At 48.9% G+C, this 27,660-nt stretch overlaps 1 protein-coding gene across 1 annotated transcript in view; it reads left to right on the top strand.

Annotated features, from left to right (window-relative positions):
* ADAMTS2 (ADAM metallopeptidase with thrombospondin type 1 motif 2) overlaps window positions 1–27,660 on the top strand; it is a 210,015-nt gene that overhangs the window by 118,758 nt on the left and 63,597 nt on the right. The window contains exon 4 of the mRNA XM_084763280.1: window positions 21,617–21,819. Coding sequence (XP_084619406.1) covers window positions 21,617–21,819 — 203 coding nt within the window. The remainder of the gene's footprint in view (window positions 1–21,616; window positions 21,820–27,660) is intronic.

Below are 27,660 nucleotides of genomic sequence, written 5' to 3'. Positions count from 1 at the left end.
GGGGAAATGATCAAAAAGCAGGCAACAGAATCCATGTCAGAGGCAGCTCTCTTTTCCCCAGCATCCAGAAACTGCCTCAACTAGGGGTGGGGCCTTGCTACGCTACCAATCTGTGCTGTAATACTTTATAAGATTTATTTTTAAGTGTGTGTGTGTGTGTATAGGTGTCTGTGGAACCCAGAGGTATTAGATTCCCCCCTGAAGTTGAAGTTACAAGCCACAAGGATGCTGGGAACTCTGAGAGAGCACCAAGCGCTCTCAATAGCTGAGCCATCTCTCCAGCTCACTCCCAGGCCCTGCTCCCTGCTGGAATTCTCAACTGGCTTGATTTTTTTTTTTTTTAGAACATTAAAAAATATTACTTTACTTTAGGTTTCTATAGGCAAAGCCTAAAGTCAATTACTCAGGGTACAAAATAAGTAAAAAGAATAAGTATTAGTTGTCAAACAAATATAATCAATTAAAACAGATAAAACATTTTTCAAATTCTATTTAGACAAATAATACTAGTAGAAGGCAGAAAAGTTTAGTATAGAAATGGCTTTTAAATTCTCAGGACTTTATCTTGTTTACTTCATTAAATTATAACATATCTATAACCCTACATGTTACAGGGACAACAAACACTCATAAATACTTGCATGCTAAACTCAATGCTTAGAATTTAAAAATCAAGAGCATGTTACCACGAGATGTAATAAGTTGTTTTTTTTTAATTAATTTATTCATAGTACATCTCTGTTGTTAGCCCATCCCTTGTATCCTCCCATTCCTCCCTTCCTCCCACTTACCCCCTACTCCCCTCCCCTATGTCTGTGTCTGAGGGGGACCTCCTCCCCCTGTATATGCTCATAGGGTATCAAGTCTATCCTTGGTGACCTATTATCCTTCCTCTGAGTGCCACCAGGTGTCTCCATCCAAGGGACATGGTCAAATATGGGGCACCAGAGTTTGTGTGAAAGTCAGATCCCCTTCTCCACTCAACAGTGGAGAATGTCCTGTCCATCGGCTAATCTGGGTAGGGGTTCGAGGTTTACTGCCTATATTTTCCTTGGCTGTTGCCATAGTTTGTGGAGGACCCCAGGGCCCAGACTCGCCTGTAGTTTTCCAGGACCTGCTGGATCCTTCTATTTCCTCATTCTCCCAGGCTTCTCACACCTAACGTCTCAATAGGATGTCCTCCCCTCTTACCCACTATCCTGGTAGGTACAGTTTTTCATAGGGACATACACCTTGGACTAGTGTCTCGATATAAGTGAGTATATACCATTTAGCTCTTTTTGCTTCTGTGTGAACTCACTCATTATGACAATTTCTAGTTCAATCCATTTGTCTACAAATTTTGGAAATTCCTTGTTTTTAATAGCTGAGTAGTATTCCATAGTGTAGATGTACCACAGTTTCTTTATCCATTCTTCTACTGAGGGACACGTAGGCTGTTTCCATGTTCTGGCTATTATGAATAAGGCAGCTATGAACATGGTTGAGCATATGTCCCTGTTGTGTGGTAGGGCATTTTCTGGGTATATTCCAAGGAGTGGAATAGCTGGGTCTTGAGGAAGCCCTATTCCCATTTTTCTGAGAAAGCGCCAGATAGCTTTCCAAAGTGGTTGTACTAGTTTGCATTCCCACCAGCAATGAAGGAGTGTTCCTCTTTCTCCACACCCTCGCCAGCGTGTGGTGTCAGTTGAGTTATTGATCTTAGCCATTCTGATGGGTGTAAGATGGAATCTCAGTGTCGTTTTGATTTGCATTTCTCTGATGACTAAGGAGGTGGGGCATTTCTTTAAGTGTTTCTCAGCCATTTGATATTCCTCTGTTGAGAATTCTGTTTAGTTCTGCGCCCCATTTCTCTGTTGGGTTATTTGGTTTGGTGGTGTTTAATTTCTTGAGCTCTGTATATATTTTGGATATTAGACCTTCGTCAGATGAAGGGTTGGTGAAGATCTTTTCCCAGTCTGTAGGCTGTCACTTTGTTCTCTTGACAGTGTCACTTGCCTTACAGAAGCTTCTCAGCCTCATGAGGTCCCATTTATTAATTGTTGATGTTAAGGCCTGGGCTGTTGGTGTTCTGTTCAGGAAGTTGTCTCCTGTGCCTATGTGTTCCAGACTCTTCCCCACTTTTTCCTCTAACTGGGTTAATGTCTCTGGTTTTAGGTTGAGGTCTTTAATCCACTTGGACTTGAGTTTTGTGCATGGTGACAAATAGGGGTCTAATTGCATTTTTCTACATGTAGACATTCAACTGGCTTGATCTTGTGCAGATAACTACTGTCCGTACACATGTGCAACAGCTGTGTGATGTCAGCTTCCCCCGACCCCCACTCCCACCCCCCACCCCACTTTTGCATTCTTTCCGACCTCTCTTCTGGAATGTTTCTTGAACCTTGTGGAGAGCAGGATGGATACAGATGATATCACATGAGCTTGTTGGCTTTCCTAGAGGCTTGTTCGATACATTTCTCCCCCAGCACATACCTGCCTCACACATGTGGATTCGAACCTTCTTGTACGCATAGTTCTTCTATAAAGTGTGAGGTGGAACATCTTTTTCATACATGTAAAAGCAGCTTTGACATTCTTTTCTAACAACTGTCAATTTCATTCCACTTGTCGACTTCCCTTGGTGATTGTCGAGCTTTTTCTTATTGATTTGTGGAAGCATTTTACATATGAAGAGCTACACATGTTTACATATTTGAGTACATACAACTTTGGATGAACCCCTGCCCGTGTGCAAGATCAATCCAAGGCCCCATGCGGGAGGAGAAGCCTGGTGTTAACTAAGGGTTTGTTGGTGTGTGCAGAAGCAAAGTGTATACTGGTTACTTGAGAAGCCTTCTGTAATAAATCACATCTACCTTGTGCTGTCTTCCAGGATGGGAGAGAAAGGGAGGTAAATAATATGGTGTGGGATGTGGCCCCAGAAGCTCCTGCTAATGTGAGGGCCGGTGGGTGGGGGGCTTGCTCTGGGGTGTCAGAATAGGCCTAGTCTCTGAGGCTCTCTGGGCAAGAAGGATGACACTCAAGAAATGGCCACCCAGGAAGCTAACCTTGTTCATTTCACAAGCAGTGCTCTGTGTCTGTCCCTTTTAAATTGCTTGCCAGTGTTTACAATTAGAGACAGAGGGCCAGGGGGATGGCTCAGTGGGTAAAGTGCCTGCTGTGCAGCATGGCAGTCTGAGTTTGTAGTGCCAGATCCACAGAGGAGCTGGGGGTAGTGGCTCCTGCCTGTACCCCATGCTGGGGTTGGGGGTGAGTGACAGAGACAGGAGAATACCTGGGACTCACTAAGGAAAATACCTGCCATGGGCAAGTGCACCTGCACACACACACACACACACACACACACACACACACACACACACACCAGCAAAATAAGTGTTTTAGAAAATCACAGATATTGATGAGTACGGTGGCTCAAGCCTGTAACTCCAATCATTGAGAGCTAGAGACAAGTTCTCACCTTGACTATACGGACAGGAGTTCAAGGCCAGCCTGCACTACATGAGACCTCGTCTCAAAAATAAAAAATAAAAAAATAAAAAGATAGAAAATCAGAGACACTAACACAAACCTAGAATTTCTTTCTTTCTTTCTTTTTTTTTTTCAAACCCAGAATTTCAACCTCCTTACACAAAAAGAAAGTCTAACACAAAGCATGGGTTCCAGCCAGTCACTGCTGCCCACTTTGGCTGGAGGCAGCCTGCCCCGACCACATGTGTTCTCGTGTCCCCTAATCCAAAGGTCACGTTCCCACATGACTTTTCCTATAGGAGCAAAATATTTTCCAGGAATAATTAAAAAAAAAAAAAAAGATAAGCCAAGAGGAGCGCCTGTTTTAAGGAAGGGAAGAGAGTGTCTTTCTTCCTGGAAACACAGAGGACGGGCGCAGGACATAAACAGTGGGTCTGGCTCAGAGATCACACTGTCTTGGTGCTACAAACAGAGTCCATGCAGCTGGCTCTGCAGGGACCACAAGGGTCTGGGAGGCCTGAATGAGGGTGACATTTGGCTTGGGGCCTTGGACCAGAGGCAAGTGGAACGTGTGGGCTATCAATGTATTGGGAGCCATGGCAACCATTCTCACAAGGGAGGGAGGACAGGTCAGTGACACAGGCGCCCACTGCACAGCCACAACAAAGCCATACAGAGTCTTCCCTGTCTTGCTAAGCCTCGTGGCCACCTCTCCTGCAAGTGACGATCAGGGAAGAGACACACATCTCCTCTTGATGTGGGCAACTGGCTGCTCCTTCGAGAGAGATGAACACCCACAGCTGCTTCCGTTCCCACCCAGGCTCTTTCCAGCCTCTGTTTGCTCAGCCATAGCGTAAGGATAACGATTTTTCATTGAGCCAACAGATCTCATGGCCCCAATTTTTAAATTCTCACTAAGCTTCATATAGTTGCCTGGAAACCTGGAGAGGGGTCAGGGGTCGCTTAGGTTTTCCAGGAGTTCACCTCAGAGAGCTGAGCGTGTGTGTGTGTGTGTGTGTGTGTGTGTGTGTGTGTGTGTGTGTGTGTGTGTGTACAGCCACACGTGGGCATGTATGTGAGAGAGGATGATAATACATGTTCAAGTGTGTGGCTGTACATAAGCAAGTGTGTATATGTGTAGGCTAGAGTGAGTGTGCCATTGCACGTGTCTGTGTGTGACAGGATGTAGTGAATGCCTGTGTGTGTGTGTAAGTAGGGTTGTGTCATGCTTGTGGTTGTAGCAGCATGAGCGGTTCGGTGTGAGCTGGCGTATAAAAATGGACGTGAGTATTAGCATGACGGTTGCATGTGAGCTTGAGTGTGGGACGATGCGTGGCGGACCCATGACCCGCAGGGAACCGTGATAAAGTGGTACCGCACAGGGCCTGCAGTGTAAGTTACGGAAAGACTGGGAGATTGAAGAGAAGTGTAGGTTTGAGGACACTATGGCGGCTTGTCTCAGGGCCTAAAGGAGATAAATAGAAACTGCCCCCAAACGTAAGGTCAGTCCCGGAAGGAAGAAAGTCCTCACACAGCAAGTGCTGGCTAAGTCTTGGGCTGCAGGGTAGATGCTTCCTGCTCCACGGAGGGGGTAGGGGACAGCAGATGTGAAAGACATTGGCTGATACTGAGTCCTTAGGGTCTTAGTGCCCTGTGGTGCTTTAGTGAAAGTCAGAGCAGGTGCCCTGCTTGTAAAACTGAGTTCCCCCATCTCCATGCACAGGCCCTTTAACTCACCAGCTCCATCTCCCAGTGAGCAAGTGTGCTGCTCCCTGGCATGGCCACGTCAGCTTTTAAACAGGAAAGGAAAGCCTACAATCATGATTTGGGGAGACCTGCCTATCAGTGGTTGTCCTCTGCAGCCTTGGGCTGAGGAACTGGACTTGGCAATCTTCAGCTACAGGGGTGAGCACTCTCTTCGCCCCTTCCCCCTGATTCTTAGGGCAGGTCTGTGATATGGACTTGCAGCATTGTGCACCCCACCCCCGTCTCTGCACCTCCCCCCATCCCGTATGTCCCACTCCCTCCTTGTTTGTTAGGAAAAGCCCTTCCAGGCTGCCCTGCGGATCAGATTCGCTGGACTCAGCTCTGGCTCCGATTTCTGATTTCCTTCCTTCTCCAAACAGGGGTATCGAATTCAGCCTGGTCAACACTGTGGGCTGACAGAAGGCTTGGAGCACCCAGCAACACAGGCTGTGCCTCCAGGGTTTGCAGGTGTAGGGGAGCCCCTGCTCGCCGCCTCCACCACAGCCCAGGTCTTTCTCAGGCAGGAAGCATCATTAGAGAAGGCCTGGTGGGACCCACAATGGTATGGAAAGACACCACCCTCAGGTCCTTAGGTACCAAATTCACACAGGAAGACAGAGGGGGTGAACTCAGAACCTATGGGATTGAATGAGGAGGATAACAGATGTACCTCAGGAGCCTCTAGTGCTAGCAGCCTAGTCTGCTATGGGAGAGGCAGGTCCTTGGGAGGATGCTGAAAGTCAGGATCAAGTGCCTGAGGAAAAGGGAGCCCAGAAGGACAGAGAGAGAAAGGCCTTGGCCCCACAGGGGGCTTGCTGTAAAACATGGTTTGAGGAGAAGGTGGCAGCGCCTGGCACTCTGTGGGAGAGGGAGTGGAATGCTGCCCACTTATTGTCTTAGTGTCACAGGCTGAGCAGGATACAGGAAGGGACCAGGAGAAGGACAAACTGCCTGTGGTCTTCATGTGGGGCCTCTCCGGGCCGACCCAAGAGCCTGGCTGCTGCCTGCCTACTCTGCCACCCATTCGCCCATCATTGCAGGAGGCTCTGGGGCCTGGGAAAGTTCCATGTGTCTCCTGGACTGCCAATCAAGAGGGTGTAGTCAGCTGGCAGGGATGCTCTGTGCTGTCCTCACATGAGGGAGAGGACACTACTGATTCCTTCCCTGAGCAAGGCAGGGACAGACAGGGACATGGGGAACAATGAAGAGCTGGCCCCTCTCTCCCCTCAGAAAGCCTAACGCGTCTCAGGTTGGCCTGGCGTGAGACCGTTGCAGTTTCCCAGTGTGTCTTAGTTAGGGTTTCATTGCTGTGAAGAGACAGAATGACCACAGCAAACACGTCCCTGGGGCTGGCTTACAGTTTCAGAGGCTTAGTCCGTTATCATCATGGCGGGAAGCAGCAGGGCAGCGAGCAGGCAGACACAGTGCTGGAGAGGCCGAAAGTTCTACATCTTGATTCACAGGCAGCCAAAGGAGATTGTGTGCCACACTGAGCATAGCTTGAGCATAGGAGACCTCAAAGCCCCACCCCCCAACAGTGACACACTTCCTCTAACAAGGCCACACCTACTCCAACAAGGCCACACCTACTCCAACAAAGGCCACACCCACTCCAACAAAGGCCACACCTACTCCAACAAAGGCCACATCTCCTATTAGTGCCACTCCCTATGGGCCAAGCATTCAAGAGTCTATTCAAACCACCACACAGTGTTTGCACACACAGACACACGCATCCACGCACGCGCGCACATGCACACACTTGCATGCATATACTCACACAAGCTCTGAGGGGAGACCCCTCCCAAGGAGTTTGTTTAGAGCTATAGCCGGGGATCTCTAGCCTGGGATCTCGTGTTCCTGGAGCTGTGCAGGGCCCCGTGGTGTTCAGCAGCCCTGAAAGCAGCCTCCATGTCTTCTTACCTACTAACACTATCTGCTAAACGCTCCCTTGTGATACATAGCTTAGTTGGTGCACTGCTTGCCTACCCTGCGCTAGATCCTGAGTTTGCCGCCTCCCCCTACCCCCAGCACTGCATAAACTAGGTGTGGTGACACATGAGCTTTGGTGATGGGGGCACAATCCTCAGAAGTTCTAGGTCATCCTCAACTACGACAAAGTTTGAGGCCATCTCAGACTATAGGATATCCTGTCTATAAACAAGCAAATGAATGGATGGACGGATGGATGGATGGATGGATGGATGGATTCCAGTGATCCAGACACCAGAAAGGCAGCTGAGGCCTGCCCGAGGAGTGAGTGACATGCTATTCACAAAATCATGTCCCTGCTTCTCCAGCACGTGCCACAGTACCAACCTTGTTTTTACTCTGGCTAAAATCAGGTAACTGACTGTTGGTGCCCCTGGGTCACTGCGGTTTGCCTCTGAGGCAATATCCAAAGCAAAGCCAGAGGCGTTGATGCCTGTAACTGCCTGTCCAGTGGGTCCAAAGGCAGTTGCTGCCTCCAAGTGGCCTGTCCAGTCTCTGAGGGCAGTACCCCAGGCTACAGCCGGAGTCAGACAGGGATGCCATGCACTGCTCCGCCTCTGCAGTATCTGCTAGATTTGTTTCCACATCTGTCCCACAAAAGAGCCCCATTTGCACCTTAGAGGGCTGCCGTGAACAACAAACACAGAAGTAACTGTTTTAACTAGACACTTGTAAAGCCCCGCCCTGCTCCCCCTCTTCTCCCCACCCCCCCCCCCAATCTTGCTTTCTGTTACTAATAACAGTCTGGTCCCAGGTTGAGGAACACAGCTGCCAACAGCCTTCTTCTTGTCAAAGTGCCCAACTGGGGCAGGGCATCCCATGGCCAGAGACAAGGGACCTTCGAGAGGCCAAGCCAAAGTGGCGTTTGGAGCAGCCTCACTTTGTAAATCCATGTGTGACATGCGTGGGTGAATCTGTTCATGAGACGGAGCGCTCACTGGATTGAGAAGGCCCCTCAGCCCCACCTCTTAGTGTCTCCAAATGGGGACCACGTCATACCATGAGGAAACGAACCACATCAGACCTGGCACCCTGCGTGCCTGACAGGGGATGTGCTTCCACTGCCAGCCTTCACGGGATGGGGTATCTTTCAATGCTATGCTTTGGCTCAGGTTTGTGAGGAATTAGCAGCCACCCTGTGGTACCACCTCCAAATCCAGGCAGCAGCCAGGAAGAGTCATGCCAGCCAGTTCCTCTGTTTGCCTGGACTCTGGGCAGGGCCAGGCTGGGATGAGAGGTGTCGGGAGGGGTGGAGTGGGGACTGAGGAACAGTTGGTCCTAGGCCGGAGATGGAGAACCAATGGTGGTCTGCCATTTGAGACCTCCTGTATATACTGACCTCAAGCTCCAGCCAAAAGACACGCAAGACCTGCATGGCATGGGGTCAGAGCATCAAAGGCTGGTGGGTAGAGAGGACTTGGATTGAGAACTCCACAAATGGGTTTGGTTAGCAATTCCTGCTAGAGCCCAGGTCAAGGCCATGGCAGAGAGGCGGAGGCTGGAATGGGGAAGGTTTCTCCAGGAGGAGAAAGCTTTGTGGACTGAGGAGACGCAGGCCCTGGAGTAGGCCTGGGTAGACAATTTGTCCTGCTTTAGGCTGGGCAGTCAGATGGTGGTACCGAGACTGATGAGTGAGGCAGTCAATCCTGAGGGTACCCAGGACATGCGGGAGTGTGAGATGCCTCAGGGCCTTGTGGGGTGATATCCAGGAATCTATTTGATGTCCACATCTGGACTCTAGTGTGTGTATGGGGTGGGACATGGGGATCATTGACCCTGAGCCATTCTTCCACAGGCTGTGTGTGACAGAAACCTGCGGGCTAGGCACTGGTCATGCAGGGCTCTGTAGCATTGGTTGACAGCACCCCACACACCAGTTTCCTGCTTCCCCCACATTCTAGATGAGACCCAGGGAATCTCTACAGGGACCTGTGAGTGTCTGGGTTTTTTATTTATTTATTTATTTATTTATTTATTTATTTATTTATTTATTTTATGTATATGAGAGCTCTATCTGCATGTACACCCGCAGGCCAGAAGAGGGTACCAGGTCACATTATAGATGGTTGTGAGCCGTCATATAGTTACTGGGAATTGAACTCAGGACCTCTGAAAAAGCAGACAGTGTTCTTAACTCCTGAGCCATCTCTCCAGCCCCAGGTATCTGGTTTTTTGTTCTTAAGTTGATGGTAAATATTTTCATTCAGTCGTCTGCCAGTCTCTCCGTTGGCTCCCACCATCTGGCTGTTTTGTGCTGGGGAGGCAGTGAAAAGAAAAAACTCAGGGCCAGTTCCCTCCCCTGGACGCGCTGACCAGCAGAGAGAATGTTTGGTGTCTTCAAGGCCAAGGCTGGTCCCAGGACCCTCCTTTAGATGGGACCCACAAAGGACAGGGGTTTTCTGACCTCTCAGCTCCCAGCCTCTGTAGCCCTTGGAGGTCCCAGGGAACTGGTTGTTGAAGGGATGGGGTACAGAAGCTTTCTGTCAGGGGGTACCAGGAGAATAGGTGTGTACAAGTGGCTCCTGCCCAATCCATCTGTGCTTGTTGGCAGAGCAGGACAGGAGTGTTTTGACCTCTTAGATGAGGTCTGGGGACAATAGGTCACCCAGCACTGCTGCAAATAAAACTGGAGAGAAGAACTGGGCACCCGACACAAAAGCCTCCACACCTCTACAGAGACACTGTAGCACCGTGTCCTCAGGGCACATATTTGGGGGGAGGGATTGGCCCACTTTTTAGGCTACAGACCTTACATACTTAGCAGGTTTTCTCCTCACTCCACACTGGGCTCCTTGAGAAAACAAGAGGTGAAAGCTTAGAACAGAGAGACTGTCACACCTCAATAATCTTGGGGTGCTTTGTCCAAACTCTCCAACTCAGATCAGTGCACATGATAGTGTCTGTGTGGGGTCATGCTGGGGGCTTTTGTGGTTGCAAGGGACAGAAAGCCAAATGAATTGATTCAAGACCTGGAAAGTTGGGGATGTCTTACCTGTGCCACCAGCTGTTTGGGTCTGTTTCCTACTGTCATAACAAATGCCTGAGACTTTTCTTTATAAAGAAAGATGATTTGACTCAAAGCTTTCTTCTCAGGTGACCCTGTCTGTGTGGCTTCTCTCATAGTCAAGTGATCACAAAGGAGAGTACTGGCAGGGAGTGGGGGAGCTGGGGGGTTGGGGGGGAGTAGGTCCCCAGGAAGGCAGCAAGTCAGTGGGTACATGGCCATGACTTGCTCTTTCATCACAACTTGTTCTCATGGGGACTAAGTCTCAGCGAATGACATTGTCTTTTGTGAGGGCCATGGTCCCAGTGACAAACACCTCCACAGTGGGCTGAAGTCCCATCAACTCTCGGATTACCATGCAGGGACTAAGCTTCCATCACAGGATGGTAAACCTTCAGTGGTGGGGGCGTGCATTCAGACCACACCCAGCCTCAGCACCTGCTTATCACGGTCTTAAGTTTAATTTCCAGTCACCATAATAATGCATCTGACCAAAGCAACTTAAGGGAGAAAGGGCTTATTTGCCTCATAAGTCGCAGCTAGTGCTACAGAGAAGTCACAGCAACAGGAACCTGAAGCAGCTGGTCATGTCAAGAGCAGAGGACAGATAGATGAGCTAATGCATGCATGCGAATGCTCAGCTTACTTTCTCCACTCATGCAATGCTGTGGGGAATGGTGCTGCCCACAGTGGGCAGATCTTACCATTAACTAACCTAATCTAGATTGTTTACCATTGAGAGGCTCCTTTCCCAGGCGATTCCAGGTTGCATCGAGTTGACCATTAAAGCCAACCACCATCACAGCGTCTCAGCCCTGGAGAAGAGAAGGGAAAATCCGCCCTGGAATCACACGTCGTGGCAGCTTCCCCTATTACAACAGCATTGTTCTTGGAGTTCACTGCCCTGGCTGGAGACATGGTCACGTCTGAAGCTGTGGGCTTCAGTATGCAGCTCAGCTGGAGTTGGCTTTCCTCTAAGCTTGGAGAGGGAGACAGTTGCTGAGCAAAACAAATTCAAGGATGAACTCCCGGTACGGAGGAGCTCATGGTGTTAAGCTGGTTGTTGTAGCTCTGAGAAGGCAAAAACCCACAGGGAAGCCAGGCAACTCCATGCCCTCCACCAAGAAGCGTCCAGTGTCGTAGGGGCACATTATCTAAGGGCTTTGTCATAGGTGGGGAGGGGAAGATGTTTTCTTCTCCTTCTCCAGAGCCTCTTTTTCTCCCCCTTGAAGAAGCCTTGGAAGGTAGAGAGGACCTGGGACCCCCAGATACCCATTCCATGGAAGTGGACAGTGCTTACAGCCTCTCCTGCGCCTGAAGTCGTCCTGGAAACCAGTCCCCCTTCCCACGCCCTCCCCCAACCCACCTCCCATTCCACCTCGAGTCATAAAAATGACACGGAATGAGCTACATCTGTTGGAGTTGCAGGAATTAATTCAGGTTCGGTAATAAAGTTATAAAGACCGGGCCGGAATAACCATAATGAGCTCCTTTTAATAAAACTCACCAGTGGGACTCTGTGCTGATGGCCCCCGTGGGGCTGAGCCTGCTCTCTGCTTCCAAAGCCTCTAAAGAGCCTGCCTGCCGCCAAGCAGGGCCTCTCGCCGTGCCCTAATTATGCATCTAGGTAAATATATTTTATCTTAATGACCATCTTTGGGGGAATCTGCAGTCACAGAGTGATTATGTCTTCAAAGTTAACAGCCCAAGGACTGACCTTCCTGCAGATGACCTCACCCGAATTGGCACCACAGTGTATGTTCCATGCAGCTGCCGCTGCCCAGGATTTAAAGCCTGACCATAAAAGCCCCTGCAGATCCCCAGCAAGAAGAGCTGGGACAGGCTGGGGAGATGTCTCAGATGAAAAAGTGCTTCCCTGTAAGCATGAGAATCTGAGTTCTAGGCCCTAGAACTCCCATAAAATGTCAAGCACAGTAAAGCGCACACCTGCCACCTCAGTGTTCCTATGGGGAGGTGGGCGGCAGAGAGTGGAGACTCCCGGGAAGCGCATGGGCTAGTCTGGTGTAAGCAGCAATGAATGCCATCTGCAACAAGGACTGAAACCTGAGGTTGTCCTCTGACCTCTACATGTGTGCTGTGCGCGCCTCCCTCTCCCTTTTCCTAAACAGTGTAGTAGTTGCTGCTCTTCCTGAGCCCTAGGGAAGGGAGAGGTCTGTTCTAATTTGCATGGATGATGATGCCTTGGGTATCAGCAACGTGGTATGGGTCATCTGTGCACAAAGTGCCTTAGCAAACTGTGCTTTCAGCCATTCACCTTGTTTAACAGAGATCTGAGGCATCCCAATGTCTCACAAACAGGTGACAGTGAAGGTGGGGGACCACACAAGAGTACACGGAGCCCAAAGCCTACCTGATGTTGAACTATAGAACAGCATCTTCTTCTAACACTTCTGTGACTTCATTCTGATTTTATTAGTCAGTTTTGTCTTACAACAAAATGCTGGGGCAGCTAACCTTATCAAACAAAGGGGCTTATGTAGTTCATAGTTTTGTGATCTCAATGGCACTGGTATGGGGCTTTAGTGCTCTCTCTCTCTCTCTCTCTCTCTCTCTCTCTCTCTCTCTCTCTCTCTCTCACACACACACACACACACACACACACAGAGAGAGAGAGAGAGAGAGAGAGAGAGGGAGGGAGAGAGAGAGAGAAGACAAGAAGAAGAAGAAGAAGAAGAAGAAGAAGAAGAAGAAGAAGAAGAAGAAGAAGAAGAAGAAGAAGAAGAAGAAGCATTAGTAGTGGGGCTGTATGCAAGCGGGGAGTCTTGGTCATAATAGTCTATCTCTGGGGTCTCGTTGCTGCAGGATGATCAATTCTCTTCAACAGTTGAGACAAACTGTCAACTGGGGCTCACTTTTCATCATCTTCCCTTGTCACTTCTGTGTTGACTCTCCTGTATCCTGCGTCTTGTATTTTACACTTCCTTGGGCACATCTTTTGTTTGGATGGAACTTCTCTTTCAGTAATGTTTTCAGAAGAAGTAACCAGCAGGTAAATGTTCTGGAAACTTTCAAGTCTGGAAATTTCTCTATTCCAGTGTTGTATTTCATTGAGAATTTAGGTGTAAGATTGAAGTTAAATTGTTTTCAATCAGAATTCCAAATGTTTTTTTTCTTCATTGTTTTTCTTCTTCTAATGCTGTTAATGTGATATGTAAACCATTCTGAATCCATCTCTTTGTCTGTTACTTCTGTCACCTGCTTATTCCTGCTTGTCCTTTATGGAAGCTTGCAGTCTCTTCTGTCTGCTGGAGTTTTACAATCATTTGATCTGTTTTAGTCTCCTCCATTGGGCGCTAGATGAACCCTTTCCACTGGGAACACCTTCCAGTTAGTAGAGTTTTCTAGAATGAGTGCTATTTTCTTCCCTGGTTTTCCATGTTCTTTGCAAACCTTCCGTTATCTGGATGATTCACGCATGACCAAGCCCTCTCAGTTGATCACCGTTTCCAGACTGCCTCTGACTTGCTCTTTCACTTTGTAGGAAAGCTCTCAACTTCGCTTTCCAATCCTTTCACTGTGTTTATCATTTCTTTCTTTTCTTCTTCTTTTTTTTTCTAAATTTCCAGGAGCTCATTTTAATGTTGTCCTCCTGTTCTTGTTTAAAGTATGTGACATCTCCTCTTAACACTCAGAGGATACAAACACAAGCTTCCTACTCTATTTCTTTCCTCTGTTATTGGAAATTGCTTCAGGTTTGTAAAAAGATGCCGGTATGAAGTCGCCCTTTAAATGGGCGTCATAAGCTCAGGACCACAGGGAGCCATGAGGAGCTGAGTGGGAAAAGACAGAGAGACAGGTAGCAAGGGTAGCTGCCATGTAGAGTGTGGTGGTCCTGGAAGGAAACAGCCTTCAATTCCAGAGGACAGCATGACTTTCTGACTTTTATAGATTTGAGGGTGGGGTGGGCAAACTTTATACCACATGACCTATGCTGGCCAGGAGCCACACAACAAAAGGCACTAGATAATAATAAAGTTACAATTAAGTGTTGTCCTTGGTCTGAGGCCAGGGGGGGCTGGACTTGCTCATAGCTGTGGAACTCTCTGGAAACGATGCAAGGGTCCTGCTGTATTTATCATCTCTATCCAGGGAGAATGTCATGGAGATCTGAGCTGATTCAGGGAGAAAGAGGCAGGTGGAGGGACTGTGGTCTCACGCCTCCTTCCTATTCCTGGTGGGGTATGTTGTTGTTGGTCTGTTTGCTTGTCTTTGCTTCTTGGTCTCCATCTGCAGCGTCAGAGGTGCCCACAGAGAGCTGGTGGCCCTTAAGGTAGACGATCACCGTGATGATTATAATGAGTAGAAGCCTGCTGTTTGTAGGTGGGTTCCCTTTGCTCTTTGGTTCCTCAGAGTGCTCCCCCCCAGCCTCTGTGGGAGGAGTGGGCCTTCACTGAATCCTCTTGTTTCTAGAATGGTACTCTCACCCTTAACCATACCAAGTGCTTGCACCCCAGAGACCTTTTACACGTTTTCAAGGAAGTCTCTAGACCAATATCAGTCCAGCAGAGGGGCACGGGGCATGGGAGGAGGGGCCCCCCACCCCAGTTCTAGATGATACATACTTGATGCATCAAGGTCAGTTCTTCTGGGGGAGACTGTGGCACAGACTAGAAGAATCTGGCTCTCCTCTGTACCAGCTTGGGGCTCAACTCGAATATATTGTTTATTACCACAAAACACTCTCATGATGCCCAGCCAATGACTGTTCTGATACTGTTCCTCTCCCGCTCACCCTGGGCTTATAGCTTTGGGACTTTAAACATAAAAGTGCCTGACTGACACTTTCCAGACACATGGAGTCCAGAGAGGAGTTAATCGTGCTGCTTTTGGTCAAGTCTTTTTTTTTTTTTTTTTTTAACCCAGAAGTCTGGGTGTGTCGCTGGACATTTTATTTGGTACATTTCATGATATTAGCATACTACATTACAGGGAATGTGGTTTTGTAATGTAGACTCTTAATTTGAAGGAGCGCCTTTTCACTAATCTTTTTTACATATGTCTTCTAAGTAAGTCCTGGAATTTGTTAGAGTTTAATGACTCTTGTGACTGTGTTAAACTTATAGATTGGCTTAGATGAGGATAACTTCCAATCCAGCACCGCATCATTTTTCTCGCCATTTATCGTGCACTCTTTTTTTCTTGTTATTTTGGGGAGTGTTAAACTGTGTGACGTTTTGCTTGTCTTCGCGCCTTCATCATTTTTGTGAATTCCTCGGCATTATGATGGTTGTGCACTCTCCAGCCCTCTGCCCATTCTCCTAGATGGCTGTTGCTCTGGACACGTGAGCTGTTGGTCACCATGAGCCCACTTCATGTTGGATTAGATGTGTTTATTCCCTGTGAGCTGGGAGGGACTTTCCCATGGAATTATCCAGACTTCCCTTTGGCCATTCTTCCCCCCCTGATTCTTCTAGTTATCTCTTTAGTTAGATTCTCTACTCCAGTCAGATGTTGGGATTTTTACCTTCAACTTGGTCTGTGCTTGTTAGGACTAGAGGTTTTAAGGCCTTCCTTTTTATTGCAACTCCCAATTTTTGTTTCAACATTAATCATTGTAGACACAGATTTTTTTTGTTGCTGGTGGTGGTGTTGTCTTTGTGACTCAGTTCCTTCCACACATGCATGAAAGAATGGTGGTTGGTTTTGTTTTTGGTGGTGTGAACTAGATTGTCTTATGAATTCAGATCCTTTATGTCCACCGTTCGTGTTTCCTCTAACTTGTGTGCTGTTTTATGGAATAAGTGTGTGAGCGCTCACACCTACCTGGCCCGCACCTTCTCCTCGCATCCACCTGGTGCGCTGGTGAGAGCAGCAGGTTTCCTCTCACGTCTTCTCCAGGCCCTGCTGGCCTCGGCAACCTAGCCCCTAGAATACCTCTGACTTAACTGTATCTCATGAGTGGCATTAAGATGCCTCGTTTCTTTTCGTTGCCAATTACATGCTGCACGCGTAATTTCTCCATTGCATTTGCTTTAATCCACGCTGCCCCTCTCCTCTTGGTTTTTCCCTCATGCGAGTAACTCACAGCTGGCTCTCGTTCCAGCTCACGCTTCTCCACCTGCCACCGCGTTCCCTTCCTGCCCCTACACGCACCTGGCTCTTCTCCTAGACCAGCTGCCCTTCTGCTGGGTCCCCAGTTCCCCCTGCATCTCTCTGCCACAACTCTGAGCCCTCCCAGCCCCACCATTCCTATGGAGCCCTGGGAAAGCTGGGGTCTCCCAACCCCACGGCCACTGTCTTCCAGGGTAAAGAAGCAGTGAATGCCAATGTAAAAAAAAAAAAGTTACATAAAAGACGTTAGAACTGCCGCCAATTGTCACTCCTGCTGAAAGGAAGGGAAGAGGCTTCTGGCTTGGGGAGGAGTGAGTTTTAGGGTAAAATGAGTAAGGATCCTCGTGACGAGATGACACCTTAGCCGGCACCGGATGGGAGAAATAGGAGGGTCATTCCAGGGTCTTCCTCTGTCGTGGAACACTGTGCATCTATAGGTCACAAGCCCCTGCCATGACTTACTCCTATTGTCCCCAGTGTTTAGCGAGGGCTATGGAGGTAATATGTGGGGATTGTGCCAGTAAGCTTTGCATTAAGGTGACAAAATACCAGAAAGAAACAACTTAGGAAGAGGACAGGATTTGGGGTCACAGGTTCAGTAATTTCAGGCCATAGTCATTTGGCCCTATTGCCTCAGGCTAAACCCTGGCATCTCACATCACGGTGGAAGCTTATACAGGAAGAGGCTGCTCATACCATGCCCACCAAGAGGCAAAAGAGCCAGGAAGGAGTCAGGATGCCAATAGTGCCATCAAGGATGTGTCCCAGGTAACCCGATTCCCTTTTACTAGGCCCAGTCTCCTGAAGTTCCCACCGTCTCCCAACAATGACACAGGCTGGAGTCTGAGTCTTGACTATATGAGCCTCTGAGTCATTTAAGAGCCAAACTCCACTGGGAGTGGAGATCAAACATGGCCTCCTCTCCCACAAGCTCTGAGCCCAGTGAGACTTTAGAATTGTCGGCTTAGGCTGCCTTCCCTCTGGGCAGCTAGGGAGCTCCTTCAGGGTGTGGCCATGAGCTAATGTCAGGGAGGAGCAGAAAAGTGAAGAGGCCCAGCAAAGGCACCTGCATAGACTCGGGGGTAGGGGTGGGGTGGGGGAGGGGCAAGCCCTCAGGCATCCTAGACTTGGGGGGTGGGGGAGGGGCAAGCCCTCAGGCACCCTTGTGCTTCAGGGCTGACATCAGCTCTGTCACACTCCAGCTTTACAGACCAGAGCTCAAGTGTCTTTTCTACCAATGTTGGTTCTCCCAAACCTGACCCTGTGCTGGTGGAGCATGGGGCATTGTAAAAGTATCTTTTATTCTTCTGATTCTCTTACTGCCTCAGTCTGCTAACCTGGGACTAGTCCTGGATGTTTCTAGCCTCCGTACAATCTAGGCCCAGAATGTTTTTAGACTCTAAGATTTACTGCTGAATAAGCTCACCCTTTCTAATTCTTCCCCCCCCCCCCTTCCTGAACTCTGGCTGGCTGGTTCAACTCGGCTGTTCTGGCTTGAACTCCTAAAAGCTAACTGATTCAAACTGGCTTCTCTCAGTTTCTGCCTGAATTGCTCTGTTTGGCCTCATACTAACTTTGGCAATATGTTCTAATCTTCTGGCTCCTAATCGTCCTCTGGCTCGTTCTATCTTCACCTGAGTGTAGCTTGTTCTCTCTTTGCAACCTGTCTCTGTACAACTGTCCTAGTTAAAATGTCTCCCCTCTCTCCCTCCCTCCCTCCCTCCCTCCCTCCCTCCATCCCCCTCTCTGTACTGCTATCTTAAGTAGCTTCTCTTTCTTCTCTGTTCTCCTGAGAGTTGGGCATATCCTATCTCTGACTCGATCTGTCAAATCTTTCTCTGATTTGTCACTTTGTCTGCCCCTCAATTAGCATCGCTTTCAAACATAAGTGCTTCCTTCTACAAACTAACTTTACCTTCATTGTTTGATATTAAAGATGTGTACTAAAGGCATGTCTGCATTCCAGCCAGATCACACAGACCTCAAAGGCCTTTGGATGTGATCAGAGCAGCCATGTTGCTGGATAAGATTCTTCTACAGGGTATCCTGTAAGCCATGTTGACCTTATTGGAAAGGTTGGGCATGGCAGTGCATGCCTGTAATGCCATCACACAGGAGGCAGAAGTAGAAGTTCAAAGACATCCTGATCTACAGAATAAGTTCTAGCACAGCCTGAGATACAGAGGAAGACCCTGTCTGAAAGTCAATCAAACAGAAAAAAAAAAAACCAAACCAATATTGGAGGAACATACACACACTTTACTGTGGCATATTTTTCTGTTGTTGCTGTTGTTTGATGTTCCATTGGTGTTTTAACTGCATGTATGTCTGTATGAGGGTGTTGGAGTCCTGTTACAGGAGTCATTTGCAGGTGTGAGCTGCCATGTAGATGCTGGGAATTAAACCAGGAACCCCCGGAAGAACAACCAGTGCTCTTAAGTAATGAGCCACCCCTCCAGGCCTGTAACACATATTCTTATTGCAAGGTCACACCACTCTTAAAATAATAATGGTTATTCTTTTGTTGTTGTTATAGACAAGGCCCCATATGTTCCAAGCTGGCATTGAATTCACTCTGTAGCCAAGAATGACCTTGAACTCCTAATCCTTTTACCTGCACGTTCTGAGTGCTAGGAGAACTGACGTTCACCACTGTGCCCATTTTATGCAATGTTGGGGGATCAGATACAACCAGGGAAGCATTCTACCAACTGCTCTATATGCCCAGATTCAGAATCATTATTCCTTAAGGAAAAAAAAAATAGTATTGGATTTGGCCTGGGCTTGGGCCCTAGTTCCTCCTCTGTGGCAATATGGCTTGACTCACTCAATCTTTCTGCTCTTTTATTGCTCCCTGCTGAGTGTCTTAATCCATTTTGGGCCACTGTCACAAAATACTGGACACTGGGTTATCCATTAAGGAAAGATGCTTATTTTGCCAACCATGCTGAGGAATGAAAAGTTCAAACATCATGGCACTGGAATATTGGCAGGAGCGCCCCCTGGCAGTGTCAACATGTATCAAATGGCATCGTGTGGTAGAAGTGTATTCCGGAGGAAGAGATTGCTTGACAAGAGAGGAAGCCAAAATGAGGGTCCAGGCTCCCTCTTTTCTAACAACTGGTCCCCCAAGGGAATAACCCAAAAGCCCCGCCCCACTTCCATATGATAGCACTGGTTCTTTAATGAGTCTGGAGCTCCTGTGACATGATTACTTTGCTACAGGCCTTACAATTCTGCCATCTCACTAACTCCGCATTGGGGACCATGCTTCCAGCTCTTAAGATGTCGCAGGGACAAGCCAGAGAGGGATAAAAGCCAGGAGCCCCTCCTGGCTCACCACCCTTTGCTGTAAAGAGCTTATATGTAGGTGGGCCTGGCCACTGTCACCCACCCATTCTCCTGGATAGCCACCACCTTGGTATTGTCCGGGTAGGAACTCTGCTCCCCCGCAGGCAATGTGAATTCTTCCAATTTTCAAATGCTGTCAGCCAAATTAGGTATTTAAAAAAAGATACCCTGTGGCTCCAAGGAATGCCTCTTCGGTCTGCTGTTCCCCTGGGGTTGCCGGTGTGTGACCCTGAGAAAGATAAGGGCAGAAGGTGGTGTCTAGCTCCTTCCCCAGGGGAGGACTTTTTTCTGTGGAAATCACTGTCTTCTTTGCTTCCCCAAGGTGGCTCTGAAGGTGAGCTGTCCCTGTTCACTGAAAATGCAAAGAAATAAATGCATGAAAATAGAGCAGCAATCCCTCAAGCCCTGTGTCAGGTTTAAGTCCCAGGCGGCAGCTCTGCTGGACGCATCAGGATGGCCCTGAATCATCTCCAGGCAGCTGAGCTGAGCAACACTTAGCTCTGAACAGGCTCTGCCTGTAGGGCTTGCCCCCAATGCCTAGGGTAGCCCTGGGCAGGACCTGCCACGTTTGTGCATGTGTGCATGTGGGCGCGTTGCATGCACATGTGAGCATACGGCTATGCCCTATAGATGTATGTTTGTGGGTTTTAACATATATGTGTCTGCCTGCAGGGTTATATACACATGTGTATATGTATAATATGTGTACATATATAGTATGACTGTCCGTGTGTGTGTCCACATGACCATGTGTGCGCGCGCGCGCGCGTGTGTGTGTGTGTGTGTGTGTGTGTGTGTTCCACTGTCAGTTTGCTGAGTCAGATGTAAGCTGTTGGGCATGGAGCATCTGTCTGGTTGTCTGTCACACAAGAGTGCTTATTTATAAAATGGGAGACAGTGATTTGTACTGAAGAAACCCACTATGTGACTGAGGGAAGAGCTTTGCTGAGTGGCGGGGAACAGGATCATATGCCAAGCTGCCTCGTATCTTCATGAGTGGCTACCCTCAGATGTTTGGTCTCACCAGTGTGGAACAGACGGGAATCAAGGAAGACAGCATAGCTGTAGGGGCAGGGGTCGTGGCATCCTGGGGTTGGTCCTGATGGTGCTGCACACCCTATCCTTAGCTGAGATCCCTCAGGCACGACGTCCCAGTGTGACCACTGCACAGCCAAGTACTGACCATTAGGGGTAGGCAGGAAGTTCCCTTCTAGAGCAGGCTGTGGAAAGTGTCATGAAAAGGGACTTGTGTGGATCCCTGAGAAATTCCATCGGCACTGGAGGAGTTGGGGCCAAAATTCTCCTGGTAGAGAAGGGGCCAGGCATAAAGATCCTGGCCCAGAGTATATGGCTAGCAGACAGACAGACAGACAGACAGACAGACACACACAGAGAATGTGTTCTGGGAAGAGAGCTAGGTGTGAAGAGACACCGTATGTATGACACATGCTCCCTGGGCTGAGCCTCAGTTTCCCCAGTTATATCAAGAGGCAATGCCATCCTCTAGGCACAGCAGCCTTTTGACACCTGGGCAGCCGAGTGTGAGTGTTGCCATGGAATAAAGGCTGGCACTGCCCAGTCACTCCTGACCTTTCTCTGTGTCTGTTCCCAGTGCCAGCTGTGCTTTTGTCAGTGTCAAAGGGTCACCATGGTCCTTCATGCACTCTGCTGGGTACTGGGGGGAAAGCTGGCCTTGAAGCCTCTGAGCTGTTAGCATTGAGTGTTTGTCACCATTGCCCCTCCCTGGACTTCTTTTTGTCCCAGGAATGGCATGATGGCCCCGGTACTGTGAGTTTTATATGAGACAATGGAAACCCTAATGCCACTCTGATACCTGGCTGGTGACTGAATTGTAACCAAACGGGTTCTGTTTTCCTATAATGCCCCTGGGCATGGGCTGCTGGGCTGCTGGGCTGCTGGGCTGCTGGGCTGCTGGGCTGCTGGGCTGCTATCAAAAGCATCGTTTCCTTCCAGGAATCTCCCAGGGCAACCTGGACAGCCTCAGCAGAGCCCTGGGCGTGCTGGAGGAGCGCATCAACAGCTCACGACGGAGGGTGCGTAGGCACGCTACGGACGATGACTACAACATCGAGGTCCTGCTGGGCGTGGATGACTCGGTGGTCCAGTTCCATGGGAAGGAGCACGTGCAGAAGTACCTGCTGACACTCATGAACATTGTGAGTCAAGGCTGGGGGGGGAGGGGTGGGGTGGAGGGGAACAGGGGTGGGACCAGACTCCTGGAGGCAGGGGGTGGTGGAGGGGAACAGAAGTGGGGCCAGACTCCTGGAGGCAGGGCTTGAGGAGGGTGGGGGAAATTGGGCTGGGTGGGTCTATGGGAGAATAGGACAGACTGGGCTGGAGGATGGATGTGATGGTCTGTGTTCATTGTCAGTGTGACGGACTCGAGAATTCCCCCCCACCCCCATCTCTCTGGGCGTGCATTGATTAAGATGGGAAGACTCCTCCACTGTGGGCAGCGCCATTCCCTGGTTGGGAATCTGGGCTATGTACATGTACAAAGGGAGCTGAGTAGTAGCATCCATCCCTCTCGGCTTCCCCATTGCGTCTGGGATGTGACCATCTGCCCGAAGCTCCTGCTGCCGCTGCTACCTTGATTTCTCCACTACAGCCAACTGTGCCCATGACCTGGGAGGCAGAATAAACTCTCACTTCAGTTACTTTGGTCAGAGTATAGTATCACAGCCATGGGCAAAGACAGTAAGACAGAGGAGCACTGGAGGAGTGGGCTTATGGACAGAGCTAAGCTGACAGGCTAAGATCTTCTCCATTCAGGGTGGTGGTTGGATCCCCAAAGCCCTGCTAGGAGAAGGGCTAAGCTAGGGCATGACTGGGCCTCTCGAGTGGAGCATGAGGACGGGCTGCTTTGTGGGAGGAGGGCAGCTTACGTGGCACTGCAGTGAACAAGGACCTAGCTGGAAGTGAGCAGACAGATTCAGAGATGGGCTCTGCATCTGCAGCTAGGTCAGCAGATGAGCCCCTGGGAGCTAAGGTAGCTCAGCCTCCAGAAGGGAGGAAGTGAGCAGGGATTGCCACCTGAGTGGTCCCTCTCCTCCAAGTTGCCCTGGTTACGTCCTTGGCTCCCTGAACCTCCACCTTTCCCCTGCAAAGTTCTTTGTATTTGTACATTTTACTTTGGAGGATGCTAATCTCATATTAATTTTTGAAAAGTACTTTTAATTTAGTAATGATAAAACCCATAATTATAGAAGTTAGTGAACCCCTGAGACATGGCTGCAATAATAATAGTAACAGCAAAAATAAATAAAACCGTAATTGTTGCAATTAATGATCTGCCGATGGGTGGCTGTGTGCCAGGCCAAGGCTAGCCACTTTCTGTGCAGTAGCTTAGGGAATGTTCACAGTAAGCCTCTAAGACGGGTAGATATGCAAACCTCATGGCCTCCAGAAAATGAGCTCTTCACGCAGATCCATTGCTGTCCAACTCACAGGGAAAGAGTGGGGCTTGGAATTAGAAAGACTGGTGTGCCTGTGTGAATGGGATTCCAGTCCCCCAAGCTTTGGTGTTCCCGTCATTAAAAAGGGTCCGTTCCGTCTTCACGCTGCAGGCTGGTTTAAACGACGTAATGGGAGCGAGTGGGTTTTTCTAGTCTCTAAGTAAGGTATGATGGTTTCAAACTCCAAATGCAATATGGGTTTGCTCACATGACAGTGGCCTCAGTATAGACCACATCACCGGGCACCCTGCCTGAAGGTGGGGTATTCACTGAGACTTCTTCATGGGACAGATGCATGAAATCCTCCTTTACCTCAGTGAAGGCTCCTGTGTCAAAGGGCTCATTGGAGGACATCTAAAACTCTCTCCAACTTTTTTTTTTTAAGATTTATTTATTTGTTATTATATATACAGTGCTCTGCCTGCATGTACACACATGGGCCAGAAGAGGGCACCAGATCTCATTATAGATGGTTGTGAGCCATCATGTGGTTGCTGGGAATTGAACTCAGGGCATCTGGAAGAGCAGTGCTCTTAACCTCTGAGCCATCTCTCCAGCCCAGCTTTCTCCAAGTTTTGATCACAAGGTTCTCCTCATTCCTACACATCTACACACACACACACACACACACGCACACATACACACACACACACATGCACACACATACACACACACACACACACACACACACACACACACACACACACACACACATACACACCCCTGGTCCAACTGGAGCCCTGTTTTAAATACTGATGACAAGATGGTTTAGTTTCTAGAAAAGCTGCAGAAACCTAAAAATTCTTGAAATGAAGCCCCGTCTCATCATCACAAGAGGATTTGAGAGATGATCCCGAGGTGTTGAGAAAGGCTGTCTGGGTCACATCTGTTTTCCTTGTCACACAGATATGCACTTGTGCACGCAGCAAGTGTTTATTGACTAAGTGCTTGTCCTCATGGGCAGGGGTGTCCAGGCTATCAGAAGCCAAGGGCGAGACACAGAGTCCTGGGACTCAGTGAGGCTGGGGGGGGGGGGTGAGGGGCGGTGGCAGATTCACTCCCCCTCCCCTCATCCAAGTTCCTCCTGTTTCTGCAAGAGTTCCATATGGGCCATGGAGATGAGGGTTCCCCACTCTAGGAGCAGAGTGTTGCACTGGCCGTTAGTACACTGTGACTTCTGGTGGGTGTTCCCACAGCTGGGAGAGGGGCTACTGGGGCACGCTGGGCCTTGGAGAAGCGGTGAAGACAACTTTTGAGTGTTGCTCTGTGACAGAGCTTTCTGTAGCTGCCCTTCTGGCCTTTGAAATGTTGCAGCCTACTTGCCAGACCGGATCTCGAGTTCTTGAAATGTAGCCAGTGAGAGGAAAGAACTGATTGGTCTCCTTTATCCAGTAGAATTTTAAAGTTTAATTAAAAGCATTTTGATAAGAGATAAGCTGGGAAGGTGACGTGGTCGGTGAAGTGCTCGCCATGTAAGTGCTAGGACCTGAGTCCAGCCTCCCCAGCACTGCCGCAAAATGCTGGGCTCAGTGGCACACACCTACAACTGGATCCGTGAGCTCCAGGTCTCAAAAAGGAAGGTGGGAGGAGGAAATGACAGAGCAGGGTACCTGACCTCTTCCTAGGGCCTTTCCACTCACACAGGGGCCTGCCTATGTGCCTACACACACACACACACACACACACACACACACACACACACACACACACACCTGCACACCCACAAAAGAAAATTTGAGGAAGATGCCTGACATCTGACCTTTCCACCTGTACACAAATGTGCATCTGCTCACACGCAGTCCACATAAAGAAGGGGGTGGGGAGAGACCGGCGAGCCTGGAGGCACCGGCCTATGATCCCAGCTACCTGGGAAGTTGAAGCAGGCGGACCTCAAGTTCAAGACCAGCCTCAGCAACTTAGTGAGCTCTTGATCCAGAACAAAAGTAGCCAGGTGATGGTGGTGCACACCTTTAATCCCAGCACTTGGGAGACAGAGTCAGGTGGATCTCTGTAAGTTCAGGACCAGCCTGGTCTACAAGGTGAGTCCAGAACAGCCAGGTCTACACAGAGAGAGAGAGAAAAAAAAAAAAAAACCCTGTCTCAAAAAAACAAAACAACAAAAAAAAGTGATGTGGTACAGGGCTTGCCAAGCATGTGAGAGCCCTGGAGTCGTGCTCAAGTGCACAGGCCGCCATCTTCGATTTTTTTAAGTGCACAGTTTGTGACACTAAGGTCACTAAGGAAATACAAAGGTCACACCAGCGATGCACAGGACCCTTCATCTTGTAAAGCTGAACCTCCCACCATTAAACGCTAACTCCTCGCCTGATCTCTGGGTCTTGGCTGCCACTGTTCTCATATTGGTCTCTGAATTTGACCCCTCTGGACCTGTATTTCAGGGAAATCTGTACGATATTTGCCCTTTGGAGCCAGTTTATTTCACTTAGTGTGATAGTCTAAAGGTTGTTCATATTATAACATGTTGGAATTCCGTGTGTGTGTGTGTGTGTGTGTGTGTGTGTGTGTGTGTGTTGTTTTAGTTTGTTTTTGATATAGGTCTTTCTATGTACCTCAGGCTGGCCTTGAATTCATGGTGGGCCTTTTGCCTTCGACTTCTTGTGTGCTGGAATCCCAAGGGGCTGCCCAAACAACCCTCCTTCCTTCCCAAGGCTCAGTAAGACCTATACATATCTAGATATTTGCTAATCCACTCACTCATTGGTGAGCACCTGGGCAGCCTCCACCTCTTGCCTGTTGTCAATAAGGATGCTGAGAGCCCGGGTTACAGATTTCTGCTCACCACTCTGTTTTGCATTCCTTTGGCTACAGACCCAGGAGTAGAAAGACTGAATCATATGGTAATTCTATGTTTGGCTTTTAAGAAACCGCCGTGCAGTTTTCCACAGCCGCTGTATCATCTGTGTTCCCACCAACAACGCGTGAGGGTGCCCAGCTCTCCACAGCCCACAGCACTTGTCAACTTTGATAGTAGCCATGCTAATGGGGACATGACTCGTAATTAATCATCACTGGTGTTGACGTTGCCAGTGTGGCCAGTGGCAACTGTCCTGAGCATTGCACAGTGGGCAAGCCTGCTGAGCAGTTCTCTGAACTTAAAATTGACCGCCATGTACTAAGCAAGCCTGGGCAACTCTGGGAAAGTGAGCCTCAAGCCACAACCCCAAATAGCCCTCAAAGGCCTGGCCAGTGACTTGTCACAGTCTTCTTGTATGTCTACATCTGGCCCCGGGATTCCCACGGCTGGAACCAAAGTAGCATCAGGAAGGGATCTACAAAGCTTTGGGTTGGTATGTAGCTCGCTAGATGTGGCATCGGGCAGGCTCCAACTGCACTCTGGGTCAGGTGACCATTGCTAGTGATAGCAGGTAAGATGGCTTCATGGCCAAAGGACAGCCTGGACAGCAAGCTTCCCACTGAGCTGGGTGTTGTGTGAAAGGCTTTTCTTGGGAAAGATGCAACACACACATCTATTCAACTCCAGAAAGAAACACAGGACAGACCAATATAGCAACTACACCAAAATCCAACTCCGTGATCCAAATGAGTTTTGGTTTTTTTTTTTTAGTTGGGGCTGCTAACTGATCTAGGGGTGAGGGGTCACTTACAGGAGCAGAGATGGCTGGAGCGGCTACATCCCTGGAAAGGCTCCACCTCCTAATGAGCTCTGTAGCTTCGTCAAACAGTGAGTACAAACACATGAGCCCAGGGGAGGCATCACATTCACATCACACTAGGAAGAGGGAAGTTGCCCATCTGCCCACCACCCCTACTTCGTCTCAGACCTACTGGAGGGCAAGGGGTGGGGGGTGGGGTGTCTGCTGATCGCTTCATGAGCCCTCCTTAGCTGCAGACACCGCCTACCGACGCATTCCCTGACAGCCAGATCCGTTCTCCCCAGTTCCCTCCCTAAATTCAGAAGAGTAATTTTTTTCAGTTCATTAAAACAGTCTATATTTAACACAGATAATATATTATTTATGCCATAAGATTAGAACGAATTCATATAGATCTCCCCGCATTTTCTCTCCGAAGCTCTTCTCCATGACTTGATTTTAATGAGCATGGAGTGTTGCAGTGGGGAAGACATGCTTTTTGTATAACTTATTATTTATATGACGTGTCCGTGGAATAAAACTCACTTTCCTCTTGGAGGTCAGATGTGCCACCTACTATTTTACAGCCTTATGGATGAATCCGTTCCTCAGCCTTGGTTATTTCCTTAGACTTGGCTCCTAAAAGTTAAATCTCCCAACAGGTAATGCACGTGTAAAAGTCTTGCATACCAGAATAATCTGTAGCACCTCATCATGTGCACCTGCTCCACTGAGGAAAGACCCATGCCCCTGCCTCGTTCTTAGTTGTGGACATCTGTAGCTACAACTGTGACATCTTAATACTTTCTGTTGCAGGCTACAGCTATTCTGGGGTGTGTTTTTTTTTTTCCACTTCATTTACTTACACTGTGTGTGCATGTGTGTATGTGTGTGTGTGTGTGTGTGACAGCACAGAGATGGCGGTCAG

The sequence above is a fragment of the Acomys minous genome (genome assembly GCF_964271855.1).
Source record: "Acomys minous genome assembly, chromosome: 16".
In the NCBI taxonomy this organism is placed as follows: Eukaryota; Metazoa; Chordata; class Mammalia; order Rodentia; family Muridae; genus Acomys; species Acomys minous.
This window is presented reverse-complemented; position numbering and strand designations above follow the sequence as displayed.